The following is a 19,885-nucleotide window of genomic DNA, read 5'->3' as shown; positions in this document are numbered from 1 at the left end:
GTCCTGTGAGTCCATTCTCCACCTTTCTTCGCCCTGTTCTGTCCCAGGGAGCCTGACTGATGGGCACAGCATTATGGGTGCCTTTGCCGTTTGGCTGCCCGTTGGGTTTGGTGGATGGAGAGCCCTGACAGAAGGAGGAGGGGACAGTGACGTCTGATGCCTCAGCAGGCTGATCTCCACTGAGTTCCCTGACATTTCAAGGCAACCTCTTCATGATGCTCTCCTTTTGGATTCCTATAACCAGCCCTCCTCCTGTGCCACCCTCTTAGGGTGGGAATAGCTTGCAGTTGCCGCGGCACAGTCCCTACTTATCTTCTTACACCTGCCCCATCCTTGTAAATATTTCCTTTGTTAAACCCGCCTCCAATTATCCTAATTTGATCATACTGTTTCCTGCTGAGACCCTGACCTGACACAGTTCTAGACATTGATCATTTATTTCTATGTGTTTTATGATTTCTCTTGGTATTCTGAGTATACACTTTTTCTCATATTTTCTAAATGTTTGTCTTGTATATGGGAAAGCTACTAGTGTTTGTATTTTTATCTTGTATTCAATCACCTTTATGAAGTATCTTTGAGCTTGGAGAGTTTTTCAGCTGATTCACTTTTCTGCCGCAGCATCACCTCCACCCTATTCTACTGGTCAGAGCAGTTAGAGGGCATGCTCAGACACAAGGGGTGGAGGCGGGCTTCTCTCAAGGGGAGTGTGGCAGAGTCACTTTGCAGAAGAGCATGAGGGATGTGGGATGACAGGTACTGTCCTGGCGGTCATCTTAGGATTCTTTGGATAAGAGAACCTGCTACACCTTCCTTTTCAATATTTATACCTTTAGTCTTTTTCCAGTTTTAGTGTATGGATAGAACAACATTGAGTAATAGTGTTAATAATAGCAGCCTTTCTGGTGTTCTTGATTTTAATGGAATGATTCTATACTTTCCTCCATTTAGCATAATCGTAGCTGTAGGTTTCTGATAGATATCCCTTAACAAGTAAGGGAAATTTTCTTCTCTATCTTATTAAAAGTTTTTATTATGGATGAGTGTTGAATTTTATCGAATGTGTTTTTGACATCGAGATGTTCACATGGTTTTATTTCTTTGATATATTGCACACTTTTCTCTTTCTTAGATTTATTCCTCTTTTTGATCCCATATTTCTTGGAGTTAGTTATTCTTTTAGAGACGGTGTTGGGTAGTAAGGTCCCTGCGTCCACACAAATATGAGAAATTTTCATTGGTCCTCCTACTTGTATACTCATTTGGCTGTGTGTAGAATTCTATTCAAATTATTATTATTATTATTATTATGGAAATGGAGTCTTGCTCTGTCCCCCAGGCTGGAGTGCAGTGATGCGGTCTCGGCTCTCTGCAGCCTCTGCCTCCCGTGTTCAAGCGATTCTCCTGCCTCAGCCTCCTGAGTAGCTGGAATTACAGGTGTGCACCACCACACATGGCTAATTTTTGTATTTTTTGTAGAGATGGGGTTTCACCATGTTGGCCAGTCTGGTCTTGAACTCTTGACCTCAGGTGATCTGCCCCCCCTCAAGCTCCCAAAATGCTGGGATTACAGGCATCAGCCATCTGCGACAGCCTCATTCTAATTATTTCTCATCAGATTGTTAAATCTGTATCCAATGTCATTGATAAAATATAATCTGATACCAACCTGATTCTTGATCTTTTATGAATAAATGTGTGTGTGTTTGCTTTCTTTCTCGAGAATTAAATTTTCTTTTTGTCTCTGGAATTCTGAAATTTTGCCAAGAAGTATCTTATGTCTCTGTTGGCAATTTTTCTTCTATGATTTCATTAATTATTTCTTCTCCTCCATTTTCTCCATTCTCCTTTTCTTAAATTCGTTTTTAGATGGATATTAGATCTTTTGAATTGATTCTTCGATGTCTCTAAACATATATATGTTACATTTTACTCATCATTTTAGATTTCCTCAATTTTGTCTTCCAAATCTCTAATTCTTCAGCTGTGTTTATTCTATTACCCAAGTATTGTATTGGTATCTTTATTTCAGAGTTCATCTATTTAACTTCCAAGTCTCTTGTTCTCTATTGTTCCTTTTTGGTATCAGCTTGTTCCTTTTTGGTATTACATGCAAGATCCTTTTTGATCTCTCTGAGTACACTCTGTAGAATTTTTTTTTAATTCTCTGCTATTTCCTGAATAATTTGTCTTCTCTGTAGTAAGTTGTATGTTTCTCTATGCTGGTCTTTTTTTATTTGTCAGTTTTCCTCAAAAGTCTGTCCTTGTCATGAGTGAAAGATTAAATGATCAGTTTGGGTGGCTGGCATGGGTATCCTTGACAGTTGTGCTTGCATGTTTCTCCATGGCGTCTCCTCTGTCACTGGTAGTGCCACCGTCCCTCTGTCTGATTGGGAGGGTATGGCAGTGTCTGGCTTCCCTTTGTGTGCTTGAATGAAGTACCAGCCGACAGGCAGGGACTCCAGGTGGCCCAAGGTAAGAAGGTTTCACCTAGTGGTAGGGTTTCCTTCCTATGTAAAACTGCCTTACTTTTTTGTCCTCCAATATGCTCTCATTACACCAAAAATAATTTTTGTTATTGTTATTTTAAGGGATTTGGGATGGGAAGAAAATTAGATGCACATGGCCCATCTGCTGTTTTGAGCTAATAACCTCTGTTGGCTTTTTGTTTTTCAATGATTTCTCAGTCCTATACTTATCACTCATTTTATTTTATATTGAGGGATGCCTCCTTGGTAATTAAAGAAAAGTCTTATAGTATAAAGGCCATTACAGGGTCAATGCAGATTGAAAGGTTGCAGAACTGCCCTAGGGTACCGTCACTGGCCTGGTTACCCTGAGCTCTGTTTCCTCTGTGCTTTGTGACAAAAGCTGGAAAGGCAGGGGACCTCGAGAAGCTTGGCCCCAGATGCCACAGTTTTCATGGATTTGCTGGTGCCAGCCTTGCTGATCACAGAACACATCAGGGGCCTTGCATTCTCCAATTTCTGTTCTTGAAAGTAGGCTTTTAAAATAATTTTACTGTGGCAAACAAGGAGAAATATAAGTTAGTGTTTTGCAAGCTCCATATGATTTGATTTTTCCTGCATTTTGGGTGCGTTTACTGCTGCTGTCATCAGAGAGTCACACCCACCTTGGAGTGTTCCCCTCCCCCCATGCTCCTGACAGCGTGCACTGCTGGGAGGTGACACAGGACAGGCTGGCCCAGGGCACAGTTAGCATGAAGGAGACCTGGGATCCCAGTGCAGTGTGGGCACAGAGAGGGGACCAGAACCAGACCTGTGGAAACAAGAGCAGTGTGCCTGATATTTCCTTTACATGGGAAGACACTCATCAGTTCTTTAAATTACCTTCCACTGTAAAAATATTATACATCAAGGGGGATAGAAGGTTTAAGAAGTGCACAGGGATAAGGCCCAATTATGCAGTTTTATTGTAGGCCAGCCAGCCATACATGTAATCAAAGTGTATGACTTGGGGCCAGGCATAGTGACTTGCACCTGTAATTTCAGCACTTTCGGAGGCCGAGGCGGGCAGATCACTTGAGGCTGGGAGTTCAAGACCTGCCTGGCCAAACATGGTGAAACCCCAGCTCTACTAAAACTACAAAAAAATTAGCCAGGCATGATGGTGGGCGCCTGAAATCCCAGCTGGTTGGGAGGCTGAGGTGGGAGGATCTCTTGAACCCAGGAGGCAAAGGTTGCAGTGAGCAAAGATCACGCCGGGGCACTCCAGTGTGGGTGACAGAATGAGACTCTGTCTCAAATGAAAAAAAGCAAAACAAAACAAAGTGTGTGACTTGGGGGTGACACATTTCCACACTAACAGGTGAATGGTAACGCATCGGAGAACACCAGTGGCTCTGTCTGCCTGACTCCCTAATTTCCCATGGGCTCAGTCTCTTGCGCTGACTGGCTTGTGCTCACTTCGCCTGAGTGGTATGGAGCTGCTGTCCTGTCGCTTGGCCAACGGCAGAGACTCGGGGCTCTCTGAGTTGATATCAGCCATGGTGTGGAAGGAGCACATTACAAGCTGTGCTGCCATCCCCCAAAGACAATCCATCAGAACAACTAGCTCTCAGGAAATGTAATTTCTAATTTAAAAAATTTACCGTGAAGATGAGGTCCAAATATGGAAAAGAAAAACACATTTCTTACTGTCATACCTAAAGTAATTTTTAAAAGATATTTATCACAAAATGCATGCCGTTTGTTTAAAATGCTTGTAGAAACCATCCCTTCTGTCTCTTCTGTAGGACATTGAGTACATACGGTCACATTACAACATTGAAGATTTCATCTACTTCAGTCACCACCAGCGCGAAGAACATGGGCACATGCATCACTTTGCCCTCAACCCCATTTTCCGGCACTACACCAAGTTCTTTCTGAAGGAGATCCTGCGTTTAGGCTTTAAATCCTGTCTCTACTACCCTGTTTACCCAAAATCCAGAGAAGGCAAGGTGAGAGAATGGTGCGATTCCCTTTCCCAGCAGGTCAGTGTTCACAGTGTTGTTGGTGTTGTGTGCCACATTTTATTCATTCCTCTCATGATGGGTTTTGATGATAACATGGGTCTGAATTTCCAATGGCCATATTTAGTTTTGCCTTTTTCAAAGACTACAGTGACATTCTGTAGGCTTCAAATTTCTGACACAATCACAACTAATATCATTGGTAGCAAAATATGTTGGCTTTTCTATATTGACAAAACGGAGACTGAAAACCATGCAAAAATGCTCTAAGAGACGTGAAAATCTAATAATTTTTTATGATGCACGAGTGCAGCGCCAACATGATCCTATTCATTCCTTAAAGCAAAGAACATTTCAGTGATGAATCCATAGAATAAATTAATTCTATTTTAGAAGACTGGCATGCTATCCCAGCATTCCAAATAAGCACTGTACACACCCCCAGTAGGTGATGGAGAGAAAGTGTGGAGATACCTGATGCCAATGTAACCCCATGTAACACTTGCCACACTTGCATGGAGTAATACTGTGGTAATAGACACGAATCTGATGTGTATACATGGCGTGTATGTGCATGCACAGATCGCACACCCTCCATCTTACTTGCATACGTCCCATCCCACTTTAGTGTTCCTCGCAGCACTCACCACCAACTGAAGTTATCTGTTTTACCATGAACACAGCCATGCTTTTATCTGTCTTGTTCAAAGCTATATCCCCATTGCCTAGAAGTCACAAACACACACACACACAGACACCCCACGCACTCTCATGCATTCATGCACATATACCACACTCACACACACTCATGCATTCACACATATACTCACCACGCCCCCCCACACACACACTCACACACTCATATAAGGTGTCTGGTTGTTCCATAGGCAAGGGCCTTTTCAAGCTAGATTCCCAAGGGTTTTTTCCTGCAAATTGGTCTCTCAGTCACTGACAACATTGGTCCTCAACTTGATGTAGACTTGGGGTGAAGGGATTCAACCACTAGAGCAGGTAGAAGTTGCCCCATAAGATTCCACTCATGAACTCAAACTTTCCCATGTTCTGCCTAGAGTCTTTGACATTGTCTCATTTCTTCTTATCAGCAAAAGGGAGCTAAGACATCTTAAAGTGCCTTATTATTAACATGTCTATTTATTAAACAATCTAAAGTGTGTTAGTACATACACATAGCAATAATCTCGCCAGTGTATTTTATTTAACAAAAACCTTTTGGAGAAGTTCGGAAAACCTTCTGGAGAAGTCCAGAGGGAATGGGGAAGAAAGAAGAAAAATAGAAAAGGTTTTGAGTGAGATGTAGACTCTGCCATAGCTTCTTTTTTTTTTTTTTTTTTTTTTTTTTTTTTGCTATCAAAATGCAGCACCATGGCAATGAAATGGCCCAGCTTTGAACTCACTGAGATGGGAAGGTAACAGTTCTGCTGGAAAATCCTGGTCCTGCACAGTTTTCTTTTACTTTGCACTTGGCCAAATGCCAATTTTGTGACCTTCAGGATGTGATATTACTTTCTTGTTTTTATTCATGAAGTTGCCTGGATGTGCTGGGTTAGAGAAAGCCCATTTGCATCCATAATAAAAATAATACCTTGGGCATTTCATTAAATGTTTATACATTTACCTCAATAGTATGAAATTAGGAATATGTTCCACACTGTTGTATATAGCCTCTAAAAACATGCTTGGAAACAGATTTCTTTTCAGTCTGCACTTCCAGTTGATTTCACTTATTCATTTAAAACAAGTGTATGAAGCAGTTCCAAATAATTTGAGTAAGAATTCCCAAATTCTGCTATAGATCCCCAGTTGACTACAGTAAAGTTGAGCTTTTTGGCTCACATTATGGGGATGGTTTTCTCTCTCTCTGTCTGGTCAAGGCATGTATTAAGAGCTCTTTCAGGCATAAAAACAGGGTGCTGGCTAGGGTTCTGTTTTTCAGTTTGTGAAGTCAGGTTGTGAAGTTCAGTGGTGAAGGATTTTAGAAAACCATTTTAGAAGCTCTTAGAAATGCCAGGGGCTATTTTTAGAACTGCAAAAAGTCATATGTAAACCATCTATTTATTAAAATGCATCTACAGTTGTTTTTCTTTGCTTTCCAGCTTAAATTCAATAAATGTATCATTAAAAGTTTTGATTTTACAGTCTGACTCTTCAGATTTAAATGGTTACAATGTCTTTAGTTCATTTCACCAAAACCCTAAGATTTCATAAATGTGACAGAAATAAAGATCACCGTGTTTGGTTTTCTCTGCTAAGTTTTTAAAACTGGATAAAATCCATACTTAAAGCATTCCCCTAAGACATGGTTTATCATAGTTCATTTCAGTAAGCATAAATCCAATTCATAATTTAGTATTAGTCTAGATGTAAATAATATGATCTACTTCTCCCAAACCCACCCCCACTTCTCAGTTTTATCTTTTTATTCCAAAACAGTTTTTGTTGTTGTTATTGTTTAACAGAGGTCCAGTTGAAGTCACTGTGAGTGACTTTTACAAACAGGAGGATTTTCACATCCCTGCTAGGTCACTCTTTGGATGACATTTTTATCTATGTGTCTTCTTAAAGCAGCTTGTGCCAAACATACAAAGGTTAACAGGATGCAGATAACACAGCTTAATGGGGTCAGATCAAGCTGATGCATGATCACTATGGAGAAGAATATCCTCCCGGGGAAAATACTTGTACTGAAAAATCCCATAAACCAAACCACTTGTTTATCTGTCATTCCCACAGAGATAGTAATGTAATTACTCTCGTAATTATCTTCATTAGTGTCAGGCATTATCTACAATTCATTCCACTGCTCGAAGAGTATGTTTGTTTATTTGCTGATTTTTTTTTTCCTCTCTGACTTGGCCGAGTTAAGAGTTTTGTATTTGTAAAGCTGTACGCAGACATCTGTGCTGAGCCTCTCTGACATTCTCTCCCCTAAAATATAGATTGCTGTCTTTCAGTTCCAGAACCCCTACGCCCACTCCCTGACATCTGCCCTTCATTACTTGGTTCCCGTGCGACCACGACGACAGATTGTCTATCCTCTGGAAAAGCTTGGCATAAACGCTCCATCAAAGGCGGTCTCCAAGGATCCGGTGGGTAGCAGGGCGGCAGGCAGGGCGGCGCGGTGCCAGCTCCCGCGGGCCTGGCAGATGGGGTGGCAGTGCTGTCTTCACAGGAGCAGGCTGCTTCTTAATTACAGGGAACCTGGTGCTCATACCCTTACAGGCAGAGCCCTGCGAAGGCTCCCCTGCAGCCCTTTCCCTCAAGTCGTTATTTCCCGGCAAGCCTAAAGCAGTAGCCACAGGACCCTGCAGGGTCATCCCATGGGGATACCTCTCAGGCTGCCGTGTCCCAGGACAAAAGACCTAGAGTCATCCTCCGGCATATTTTCATTTTCTTTCCCTGTCCTCAAAAGCAGATTCCCCCTTTCAATGATGTTTAGCTTTCAAGGCATTAAGTGATCATTCGCTGTTAGGACGAAGCTGACAGAGAAAACGGAGCTGGCTGCATTTGAGATGTTTGGGTCCCGGGTCTAAGCTGGTTTCTTTAACTCCCTCCTCCAGGGGAATCAAGATGATTAACAGAAGCATATTCGCTGCCCTGGGGCAGCAGGAGTTTTTGACCTTAAAATGAATGGCCAGGGGCCACTTTTATTGTGAGAACAGGAGAAAGGACTGAAATCAAACCTAGATATTCTTTTCAATGCAAATGTACCTGTATACATACACACAGTTTTTTTCAATAACTTAATTGGAAAGCATAATTTTCTCATGTTGACTGATATGGACTTGTAGTGTTTGTATACTCTTCTACTTAAGTAAAAAAACAAAAACAAAAAAATCCCTCAGTGGGCTAACATTTGTCCTTTGTGAGAGAGAAAAAGGGAAAGTGTGAGTTTAAACTCTGCAAACACTTACCCAAGGAGCTGCCCCTCAGAGCTGGAGATGATGCTGAAGTAAACACCTTGCAACGGGCTCGGCCCTGCGGGAAGGACATCACCCTGCCCACGCCTGTCTTACTGGCGGGTGCACTTGAGGGATGGGGAGGGCACCTCCATCAGGCCAACTCAGAGGCAGCTTTGTGTCTTACATTCATCTTTGTATTTGTAAAATAACAAAAATCTATATCATTGTAAATTTATATGTGAGTATAGACTGATCATATAAAGCAGGACTTCTCAATCTACATGTCTTTTTTTAAAAATTAATGTGCAATTAGTCATAGTCTGATAGTTTTGTAAAAAGTAAATTCCTGGGAAAACAAGATTAAAAAGCAAAGACAGACAAAATTCGTTTATTATTAGATTTAACAGACATAGCATTACTCTGTTGGTTTGCTATAAAAGTTTCTGAATGCTTCTCTCCGTCTCTCTTACTCATATCTTCATAGACTAATAATAGTTTGCACATGGGCACCTGTTCCAGACCACAGATTGAGTGGCACTGGAACTCCCATGCACTCAGCACCCAGCTGCAATGATTTGCAACTCTTTAGCTAATTTTGGATCATCTGTGCCCCCACCACTTCCCCTTTCTCCTATATCATTTTGAAGCAAACTCCAGATTCATACCATTTTATCTGAAGGTCACAGGCATATTCTTAAGTAGCAGGGTTCACAGCACTGGAGATGAGATGCGCCTGGCTCACCTGGAAGACCTTTAGGATGGGCCACCATGCGGTCTGTTTGCATGTGAAGACCCTGGGAACAGACTGCTTTAGAAAGAGAGCCAGCACCCAGAAGTTTGGTGCAAAGACAGTGTCTTGGGGTCAGAGACAGTGGCTACATGCTGTCTCCAGCACTGAAATACAGCTTCCACAGAGGCAAACTAATCTCTGGAGAAAGCGCTGGGCATAGAAATACATGGATGTGCTCGGCATACAACTTTGCAGCTTCCGCATCAGATCAGGGTCAGGATGAGAGACGATGACCTTCTGCAGTCATTGCTGATACTTATACTTCAGTGGCAGCCCATGGCTCCTGTGCCTTCAGCCAGTCCTCTGGCAGCATGGGTGGCCTGGCTGGAGCTGGACGGAGGAGTCCAGAGCTGCTGCATGGATATCAGGAAGCATGGTTTTTATGAATATGAAGTGCAGTTCCACACCTGCCCCCTCCCTCCCACCCTACTATAAGAATTTTCAGTTAGGTGATTTTGAGGTAAGCTGGAGCTCTAGGTGGGGAGAAAGTCAGAGATAACATTTTATTTCATTCAAAATTATCTCATTACTACTTCCCAGGTTGGTATGATCCGAAACCATTGCTTACGTTGAGTAACCTTTTCCATGGTCATCTCAGTACGCTGTGCCCCTCACCCCTGAGCCCTGGTGTATTTCAGCACAAAGCAGAGATGGATTGTTCAAACCCAGGGTCCAGGAAGACAGCCACTTAGCAGATGGGTGGGAGAATTCTAACACAGATGCCTGTTACCTGCTGCTCGTGTTATTGTGCTTATTTCTCAGGTGAATTCTGACTGTTTTAGAAGCACTTTTGTTGCTACTCGTTGTATTCAAAACTATTCAAGCTTCAGAAAATTGTAATGGAGATTTAGATTTAGTAAACAAGATTCAGTAAAAAATTTTAGACATATTAAAAGTTTAATCACAGGATTATTTATCGAGACCATAATCCACATGGAATGGGCCTCAGTATTAAAAAGTTAAAATGCTAAATTATATTATTAAAAATTATTTTTCTCTTTTTAACATTTTAGACAGTTTTAATGTTTTAGAGTGATTATCTGAGCCAAGTTGAGCCAAGTAGAGTATTTTTAGGAAGAATTTCTGTATATCCCTCAAGACATTGTTTTCTTAGTAGAGCAATAGCATTGCAGTAGCAAACTGTGCAAGGCTGAGCAACTCTCATTACCAAATGAATGAATTTTCCCTTTAGGTTTCACATCTCCCACCCTCCCTTCCCCTCCCAGTGCATCGAGCTTTATATGAGACCCTCAGCTCCCTCACCATGTCCATATCACTTCTCTTGCCGGCCACTCGTCTTTCATACCTTTTATCCTATTTAAAGCATCTTAGAGTGACCATCCAGTCCCTAGTTTTCACCTAGGAAGCCAATCTTCAAGGGAACAGATCACTCCAGGCATGAGTAATGGGATAGAAAGCATTTCATCTCGGTAGGTTGCCAATTTGAATCTGGCACAAGGCAGCAGTGATTGAAATTCATCACTGCATGGCAGGGAAATATGCCCTCGCTCCCACCTCAAGGCCTTCCTAATTCCTGCCTGGTTTGGACGATCAGTGTCCCTGCCACAACACCTTCCCCGTCGTTTCTGTTAATTGACAGCCCACTCCACAGCAGGTAATAAAAAAGAGCCTAGAAAACATAAATGATTTTCATCACATATTTCAGAACGAAGTCTCAAAGATTCGTAATAATATCTCCATAGTCAACCAGTGTGAATGCATGGGTAAGAGAGAGGGCTTTTTCCTGACCAAGACCATAATTGACACCATAGACCTGGAAGATTCTTTTCTTAGCTTGAATGAGCCATCTTGGCCTGTCCTTTTACGTTATGAGAGTTATTCTCATGGAAGTTTTTTATTAGATGACTCATCAGGGCCTACCTGCGTAAGTATTATTATTTTTTACAAAATTATTTTATTTCTTTAATTTTAATTTTTGTTGGTACACAGTAGGTATTGATGTTTATAGGGTACACGAGATTTTGATACAGGCATGCAATGAGTAATCACATCATGTAAAATGGGGTATCCATCCCTTCCCTCAAGTATTTATCCTGAATGAGTATTATGATCAGGAAAACACTCAAAATTGGGCTGAATTAATTTAGCAGTTATATTGATTAAAGACGGCCGAACAAGCTGCCCTACACTTATTTTCAGGGTGGGTCTACATACAAGCCTGTTTTCTTTCCTCTCTGCCTTTTACAGGGATTCAGATATGACTGTGTCACCATGCATACCCGCAAGGAGCTTCCAGTCTAGTTTCGGTATTAACTGGGGGTGGAAGAGGGCTTGTACTGACCATCCAGGTGACAAGAGTCCAAACTCAGGAGAAATAGCCACACTGGGCTCAGACCTGTTTCTGCAGAATTCCTGGAGAGGGAATGTGTTTGAAAAAAAGGCACCACTTCCTTTCCAGGAGTGGGAGTTTAAATAAGTGTTATTTGTCATATTACACTCCAGAAAACCTGCTTTGAACTTAAATAGCCCCTGCCATTGCCTCAATATCAATAGATGCTCACCATCATCCACTTCAGTCACTTCAGCTCTTCATCTTGGTTTATAGTGTTCATAGAATTATAGTGTGAACTCACCTCTCTCTCACATATTTTCAGAACTAAATCAACCCTTCATCCTTCCTGAGGAATCACACTTTCAGAGTCATCTTGTTTTTTTTTTTTTTCTGGTTGCTTATTAATGATGGTCTAATTAAATCTCGACTAATGAATTCTTTGGAGGCCTCCATTTGGATTCTGTGCATTCATTTCTCCACATTTTCCCTTTGTCCTTCTACAAAGAAAAATGACGGTTTGTGGAAGCCCTCCCCCTCAGAGCTAAGTGATGGCCCTGCTTTTTCCTGGTATGTGATCTCTCAGGAAGATGTCACTCACTGGCATTCAGTTACCCTTTGAATTGCCCCTTTTCATCTGGCTGTTCTTCCCAGTCCAGCTATAATTACCATCTGATGGACTGTTACTGGATACTGTTTCACTTGTGCATCTGCTGCCCTAGGAAATTGCATTATTCTCCCAGCACCTGCTAGATTTTCCCCAGCTTTATTGTTTCCCAGCCCCTTCCTTAAACGTGGTAACTTTCACCGCCAGTGGTTAGACTTCCCTTGGTTATATTTGTGGTCGGTGTGTCGGTGTGTTTTTAGCTCTTGGGCCATCACCTTGGTAGAGGTTTCTAAAAATGCAGACCCGTATTTTTTCAGCATCGTATATGCTCTAATTATTATTAATGTGACCATAGGAGGAATATTTTCTTGAAATGAAATTAACCCACTTTAAATCATCGCCATGAGTCCAGTTTGCTTCTTCAAGTCACTTCCCAGCCAGTTCCTATGTGTTTACAATATCTATGGGAAGTGCACTTCCTTCTATTTATAGTGAACTAATTTCTCTGAGATTCTTAGAATAATTTACATAAGTTCCTTTGTGGGCTTTTTTTTTTTTTTCTCCAATACAAGTTCTATGGTCATTTCTTTCCAATTCTCTGAACATTATCTAGTTTAATATAATATGTTACATATTATATAAGTGTATATTATATAAATAGTATATAAATACACACCAGAAGGACTTATAAACCAGTGTTTATTCTCCTTACTGTCCTAATTTTTCCCTCTTAGAAAGGTTACATGGTACTAAAAACAACTACTATTGCATTACTGTTACTTCTTGAGCTGTTGCTTAAAGGCTTCCCATGGAGTTTCTCATCTAGTCCTCTCATCAGCACATGTAAATAGTTACTGCGATTACCATCCTCAGTGTACCTAAAGCAAACAGGCTTGCCAGGAGGGCAGGTAAATAACTTGTCCAAAGGCAATTTAATTGACAGAATTTCAAACCCAGGCAGTTGGTTGCCAAAACTCCTATCTTTAACTACCACAGACTACTTTCCTACCTAAAAGGCTAAAGTACTAGTATGACTCATTATAGGAAAACCAAACTACAGAAAAGCAGTATGGTTCGATATAGATCTTGTTGAACCTCACAAATCCTTGGCACCAGGTACTTCACCAAAAGGTGACCCACAGACGATTGGATTTCTCCCAGTGCAGTTTGAATTTTCCTCTTGGCTGAATGATCTACTCTTGGGTTTTATCTGGTACCAGCCTGACCCTGTCTGACCTGGGCTAGGAAGGAGCAGACATGGGTTCAGGTTGGTGTGCTGGCAGGTTTTGGACACCTGCTGATTCAGGCTGTCTGCAGTTAGCTGGCTGTTGTATGGGTTTGTTGTTACAAACCTTTGTAATTTTTGTTGTTACAAAAAACCTTTGTTGTTACAAAATTATGGTGGCAGCTGCTGGGAAAGGAAGAAAAAAATTGTGATCCCATATGGAGGCTACATTATACATTTCCCAAAATTCAGCTCCATGTTGGATGTGGTTTCAGAACCCAAGTAAGTGCCCATCAGATGAGTGACTAAACGTTTATTTTTTGGGGTGGGAGGTGGGTGGAGGCAAGAGATAAGATGTGAATTAGTGGCATGATCAACAAGCTGTGGAAATTGTTGAGTAACTGGGCAGTGGTCAGGGGGCAAGCTGAGGCTCTGAGTGTATGATAGAAAAGAAATTGGGAAAAGTAACTTCTTAACATCTTAGTGTTGTTAGGAATCAATGCTACATCTTATCCTCATTTTCTAGGACAGATATTTATAGGACAGTCTCTCTCTTCCCCCAACCATGTCTTTAACAGCTTCATATTGTGATATAAATCATATATATACACCATACAATTCACCCACTTAAACTATACAATTCAAAGTTTTTTAGTATATTCACAGAGTTGAACAATCATTACCACTATCTAATTTTAGAATATTTTCATCACCCCCAAAAGGAACCTGTGCCCACTGGCAGTCACTTCCTCTCCTTCCCAACCCTCTCCTCTCAACCCTAGACAACCAGTAATCTACTTACTCTATGAACTTACCTATTCTGGACATTTCATACAAGTCGCAACGTATACTATGCGGTATTTTGTGACTGGCTTCTTAGCATATTTCATCCACATTGTAGCGTGTGTGTCTGTACTTTATTTCTTTTTTATTGTTGAATATCCTATTGTGTGGATAATACTATATTTTATTTTTTCATGCATGAGTCGATGACATATGAGTTTTTTCCATTATTTGGCTATGATGGAAATGTTGCTGTGAAAATGTGCACACAGGTTTTTGGGTGTATGTGTTTTCATTTGGGGGGCGGTGTCTATACCTACAAGTGGGGCTGCTGAGTCACATGGTAACTCTATGTTCAATATTTTGAGGAACTGCCAAACTATTTTCCAAAGTGACTGCATTATTTTGCATTCTTTCATTCTTAGATAGATTCAGCATTCTGGCTAGTAATTGATGAAGTGCTGGTCAAATCAAGGCCATTGAAGGGCAACGTCTCAACTGTTCTTTCAGTTTCAGAAGTAGAGTTTCCACCACTCCAAGAGAGCTTCATGCACACATTTGAGACTACACTGCTAATGCTGCTTCAATTCTTTTGAAAGCAGAGATTTTTCTAAAATAAATCTCTGTTAGCTTTCCTGCTTCACCCTGTCTGACTCAGCAGCCTCTTGTGGTCCTGTGTGGACATCTAAGAGAGCTCAGGCAGCAAACAAGATGCCTATCCAAATGTAGGAGGAAAATGGGGGACTTTCTGTTTTTTAAAAGACACCAGCATGTTCTTTGTTTGATCCACCTTTAGTAATATTATTGGTCTTAAAAAGAGCTGCCAATGCTTCCAATAGAAAAGAAAAAAATTCTAAGGATTTCCTGGATGCTGATCGGGTTCTTGCCACAACCCAGTAGGAGGGAAAAAAATGCATTCTGTTCCCTGCAGAGCCAGGATAATGAATGCCACAGAGGTCCAGAAGTGCCTCCGGACGCATCAGCTGCCTGCCGCAGAGCCCTGAAAGCCTGCAGCCTAGCAAGGCTCCCCGGTGGAGCTGAGCTCCTGGGCAGAAACTGGCCTTCGCAGCTAAGTGGCTTCTTCAGAATCTGCCTTCAGGGAAGAGAGGAATGGCAGCTCCAACGTGAGGCTTTGCTTTGTGTATTTTAAAGTAGCTGGGGATATAAAATGACAAAGGGGACAATTAGAGCTGCAGATACTGACTAGAGAAGTGACATCTTTTCCCCTTGATTAAAAATAAATATGTTATTACTAAAGCAATACATGTTTTTGGTAGAAATTTTAGGAAAAAACAATAGAGAAAATCAGTAAAACCTTCTCTCCTCCTATCTTTTGATTACCTTTCTTAATATTTTGGGGTTTCAACTTCTGGATTATTTTCTGTGAAAAAGACTACATATATGCTATTAGATATGGGGTTATAGTGTTTGAAACATGCTTCTTCACTTAATATGTTATGACTATATTTACTTGTTACTAAGTATTGTAAAGTGTGATTTTCGTGGCCACACTGTTTTCTGCGAAGCAGCAAGCCCCTCCGCTCAGTGAGTACTTTACTCCTGCCAGGCCCTGCATTACATCCTGTCCCAGCTGATCTTTCATTCTCACAGATGTTTCAGCATCATCGTCTCCATTTTGCAGTGGGGAAAACTGAGGTTAGTAAAGGTTTGGTAATGCAAGTGAGCGTTAAGCCAGCAGGACTTGTGTGAATAGTCACGAAGCCACTTGAGTTCTGTATCTCATCGCCCTGTAAATATGTTCTATGTGGCTGAGTTTTCTCCTGCACCCGGATGGAAAGTGAGCAAGTTCTGGGACCTTCTGGTCAGTTCTAGGTCATTAAAGCTGTATGGGTCACTTCCAATCACAATACTTGAGCTTAATTCCATAAAATGTTCAATTTCATTTTATGTAATAATCAAAATTCAATTTTTCTCCAAGGGTGAGACTCCCCTGACCCACTGCTGTAGCCTGCAAGCATGTAGGAAGCCTGTGGTTGGAGAAGGCAGGATGAGGAGGGCCTCTTTTCTCTTCCGAACTTCCACTAACTTAGCATTTATATAGCTTTTCAGTATTTAGTGCTTTCTCTTTCTTTAGCCTATTAGTGTCTTCTTATTTTTGAGCTGTGTTTCTAGTCCTTCTGAAATTGGGGTCAGGGCAGGGAGGAACAGTTGGAGGAGGACGCAAGTCTGAACTTGGCCACTGCTGTCGTAAGATGGCCCCTACTCTGTGGGCTGGACTCCTCTTCTCTTAGTGTGTGTTTGCAGTTTCCTAGGGGATTCCTGTTTCTAGGGAGCTCTCACCAGCATTCCTATGATGCAGGAGATGCCATCCTCTAGCTTTGACAGAGTCTCATTTGCCCCTGGAGGTGCCATATAGGAAGGACCTGAGAGAAGAGCTCTTGCCTCTGTGGGTCAGCAGGCTCTGCCTATGCAGGCCACCTGCCCATGCTGCTCACCCAGCACATCCATCCACTTTGTCTAGGGGCCTCACATGAAGCTCTTGGAGGGCTCCCAAACCCTTTCTGTGACTGGAAGCAAAAGACAAGGCACCCTTTCCATCTGTCCTCTTTGGGGATGGGGGGCATGGGACTCACAGCACATCAACAGTTCTCCTGGAAGAAATCTTCAAAAAAGCCCCTTTTGCATGTACTCATCTCACCCTTTCATGTCTTCATTTTAAGTTAGGAGTTAAAAGGCATTTAACCGGCACTTGTCACTGACTTTGGCATTTTTATAAGGGGGCTCCTTTGGAATGTAGCATCTATTGTCTTCATGCCGAGGCTACACAGCTGCTAAGTTGCGGTTTGGGGACTAAACAGTGTGATGTCAGAGCCCACGATTCACCATTGCTGTGTGCAGGCCAATTCCCTCATGTTGGTTAAGTTTTTAACCCAATTTTTATCATGATGAACACTGCTACCATGTCTGCCCTTATTGTTTTTCAGCACATTTGCTTTGATTTCCTTTGAATAAATTCCTAGAAATGGTATTGCTCAAAGTTAAAGTTACTATCTCTTTAATCAAAAAGCATAAAGTTTTAGAATTTGAAAATGAAAACTTGTGATTCCTAAATTGAAAAAGATGATTTCTCTTGGCAATATGTCGCTGTATCTAAGCAACATAAAGAGTATAGAGACATACAGCAAACCCTCTTTTTTATGTCAGATATAGATTTTTAAGACAAGTAACCAGGTATGCAAAAGGATACATCTTTTATTTTCCTATTTTTGTCTAATTGAACTGAGTCTCTGCTTTGAGCCTTTATTCCACCTGATGGGAGTAAAAGTAACCTCTATCAATTCTGGGTAAATTTAATCATTTAATATTTATATTGAGTCCATGTAGGAGCTTTTCTTCTTTCATGTTTTTAGCGGGGTAGGAAAAACATCCAAGTTCTCAGGAGCTCATGGACATGGAATGTCATGGCACTGTGGCGGGCAGGGAGGAGGCTGGGAGGGGAGGTATCTGCTACTTGGGTAGTGCCTGTCCTCACAGGAATCTTGAGTTCAGAACATTAGCTTTTGTCCTCAGGCAAAGTCACCCCTTGTCCTGGCATCCAAGCCCCTGCAGCCCTCACTGCTTTCTGCAGAAGCATCCCATCCTCACAGCCTTGAGGCCAGTCTGAGTGTGACCTTGTGTTCCCTGGAGCCAGGTGCTCTCTTCCTTTCCTGCTTTCCTCGCTTTGGGCTTTCAGAAGCCCATTGCTGCCTCATTTCTTTCCTCGTCTGGGAAGCTCCCTCAGCCGTCTCCACTGGACTCTTCCCAGGACAAGGTGGCAGTAGAGTCCCCCTCGTGAAGCAGTCTCCTTCTTGTATTCTCCAAAATCTTTGGGGGGATCCTGCCCGCTTCCTTCCACTTTCCTGGCCTTAGCCAGGGGAAGGAGAGGGCTGCACTGCACTAATTTCTCCTTCTTCCCCTCTGGCTTTCCTCCTCCTGGTCTTCAGACAGTGGGCTCGCTGTCCCCCTGTGTTCTTCTGTATCTGTCATTGGAAGCATCAACGTTGACTTTTGATGCATAACAGTCAGGCTTTTGAGACTCAAAAAACCTCCTTGCAACCAGTTATCTACCTGGAAACAAAATAGCACAGAATTGACGCATTTGTTCTCTGGGGCTGGGTCTGCCCAAAGGCCTGGTGTCCCCTGGCTGTTGCCTGCAGCATCAGGAGGGGTCATGAGTCAGCATGGATTGGCAGAAATGAAACACATCTGCTAGTACAAAAACAGCACCCCGCTAGGATGACAGCAGTGACAGACATATGAAACACAGACCACGAATGCCCCTCTGGGGCTGGCCTACTCCCTCTGGCTCATGGAAGAATTATAGAAACGTGATTCCATTCATTATGAAGTGATTGGAGGTCAGTAGATGCATATGGAATAAAGTACAGTGTCATAAGCCTAACTTTCAGGTCTTTTTGTTAAAACTTTCACTTGTTATATCCCGTTAATAAATTCTAGTTTTACAGATGGGATATGGGCTAGGCACAGTGGCTCATACCTGTCATCCCAACACTTTGGGAGGCTGAAATAGGAGGATCACTTGAACCCAGGAGTTTGAGACCAGCCTGGGAAACATAGTGAGACCCCCATTTCTACAAAAAATAAACAATTAAAAAAATGGGTTTTGCCTTTCTGGAAGATGTGAAAGATCAGGAAAAACAACCGAGAACCTAGAAAGGTTTTACATTCAAATTAAACTGAGATGGATTAAAAGCCTTCCACAGTTTAGTAATTTTCCTGAAGCAATTTGAGTTTGGTTATCATTATTTGCACTCACCAAATCCAGAGGGAAAATGGCATTTGAGTTCATCAGAGGCAGAGGATTAAATGGGCCTTGGAAAGTGCAGTACCTGGTTAGCGAGGGGCACAGTCCTCCCCAAGGGCTGCCCCACGCGGACTCGGCTGAGTGGGCACGGACCACCTTCCACCTCTGTGTTCCGTTAGAGAAGCAGCTTGAAGCCCGCAGTCCTCAGCTCTCAATCTGCTCCCATTCTCCAGGGCTGAACCACTTTAAGTATCAAAACTTTTAGTCTGAATGTTGCCTCGAGACCATTAAGCTTAGTCAAGATTACTGATGTCATGATCTCCATAGTAACCAACTTAATAAGCAAGAAGAAAATACAAAAGATGACTTAAAAACAGGGAAAAAACAGAATGAATAAGGTATGAAAATAGCATGGGAGCCATAAAGTTTTTTTTATTGCCACTTGTTTGAGATATCAAACATGACTCAGCTACAGTGCAGGCAGGCATGAGCCATTTGGTCAGTCGAAACCCGTGGCAATAAACATAAACTACAGACTATGCCACATTCCTACTTCTGTGCTGTTCAATTGTGTCCCAGGTTTTGTTTGTTTTATTTTGTTTTTTCATATAATTCAGTGCATTGATATTATCACCATGGTAGTCACTGTAATTGTGGTTTTTATGGTAGTCTGTGTATTTAACCAAAAAGAGCTGTGCTTCCGGGGAACGGGTCTTAGGCAGTACTTTCCAGTCACCTTAGCAGAGCTCCTCTCTCGTGCAAATCACCCCTCCCACCGCCATTCATGGATCTGCGGGGACAGCACTTTTCATGAAACTGGAGTTGACGGTTGATTTGAAAATGGAATTGAGTATTATCTGTCACAAATCACAGCTGAGCAAGTCCCAAAGATGGGCTGACAATGTCCCACAGAATTATATACCACAAGTATTTTGATTTGTTTACAGACAACATCGATCCCCACACACTGGGTCTTTGGTCACCGTGTGTTGGTAGGACCAAGGCTGGCAGGCCCCTTTCAGACCATGTGA

General features: G+C 42.0%; 1 protein-coding gene across 2 annotated transcripts in view; it reads left to right on the top strand.

Moving 5' to 3' along the window:
• The window catches only part of CFAP61 (cilia and flagella associated protein 61), a 301,491-nt gene that overhangs the window by 129,669 nt on the left and 151,937 nt on the right, over window positions 1-19,885 (top strand). For both annotated transcript variants that reach the window (XM_010369117.2, XM_030914334.1), the window contains exons 16-17: window positions 4,256-4,462; window positions 7,447-7,581. In XM_010369117.2, coding sequence (XP_010367419.1) covers window positions 4,256-4,462; window positions 7,447-7,581 — 342 coding nt within the window. The remainder of the gene's footprint in view (window positions 1-4,255; window positions 4,463-7,446; window positions 7,582-19,885) is intronic.

Source organism: Rhinopithecus roxellana, chromosome 13 (assembly GCF_007565055.1).
Source record: "Rhinopithecus roxellana isolate Shanxi Qingling chromosome 13, ASM756505v1, whole genome shotgun sequence".
NCBI lineage: Eukaryota > Metazoa > Chordata > Mammalia > Primates > Cercopithecidae > Rhinopithecus > Rhinopithecus roxellana.
Note: the sequence above shows the minus strand (reverse complement) of the source record. Positions and strands in the feature narration are given on the sequence as shown.